Genomic DNA, 299 nt, shown 5'->3' on the forward strand with positions numbered 1-299 from the left:
AGAAATTTGGGAGACCCTGCTGCCTGGTCCAGCAGTCCCAGGTGGTCCCCCCAGTCCCTACCAGCGTTGACCGACTCCTTCGCCATGGCAGCCACCAGCTTGGAGTTGCTGGCAATCTTCTCGGCACAGGCAATGGCCGCGTCCAGCAGCTTCTCCGCAGGGAAGACCTTGCTGACCAGACCTAGGATGGACGGTGGGCGGTCGTGGGGAGGCTCCCCACTGCACCCCTGCAGCACTGGGCTGGCCGGTGCCCCTACCTGCCTCCTTCGCCTCCGCCGCAGAAATCCGGTCCCCCGGGA

The 299-nt window shown here is 65.9% G+C and overlaps 1 protein-coding gene across 1 annotated transcript in view; it reads right to left on the bottom strand.

Moving 5' to 3' along the window:
- Window positions 1–299, bottom strand: part of ECHS1 (enoyl CoA hydratase, short chain, 1, mitochondrial) — a gene marked incomplete at its 5' end in the record, with an annotated part of 866 nt that overhangs the window by 227 nt on the left and 340 nt on the right. Inside the window, 2 exons of the mRNA XM_010152823.1 lie at window positions 62–181; window positions 258–293. Of these exons, the coding sequence (XP_010151125.1) occupies window positions 62–181; window positions 258–293 (156 nt within the window). The remainder of the gene's footprint in view (window positions 1–61; window positions 182–257; window positions 294–299) is intronic.

This window comes from Eurypyga helias, unplaced genomic scaffold (genome assembly GCF_000690775.1).
Source record: "Eurypyga helias isolate BGI_N326 unplaced genomic scaffold, ASM69077v1 scaffold31285, whole genome shotgun sequence".
Lineage (NCBI taxonomy): Eukaryota > Metazoa > Chordata > Aves > Eurypygiformes > Eurypygidae > Eurypyga > Eurypyga helias.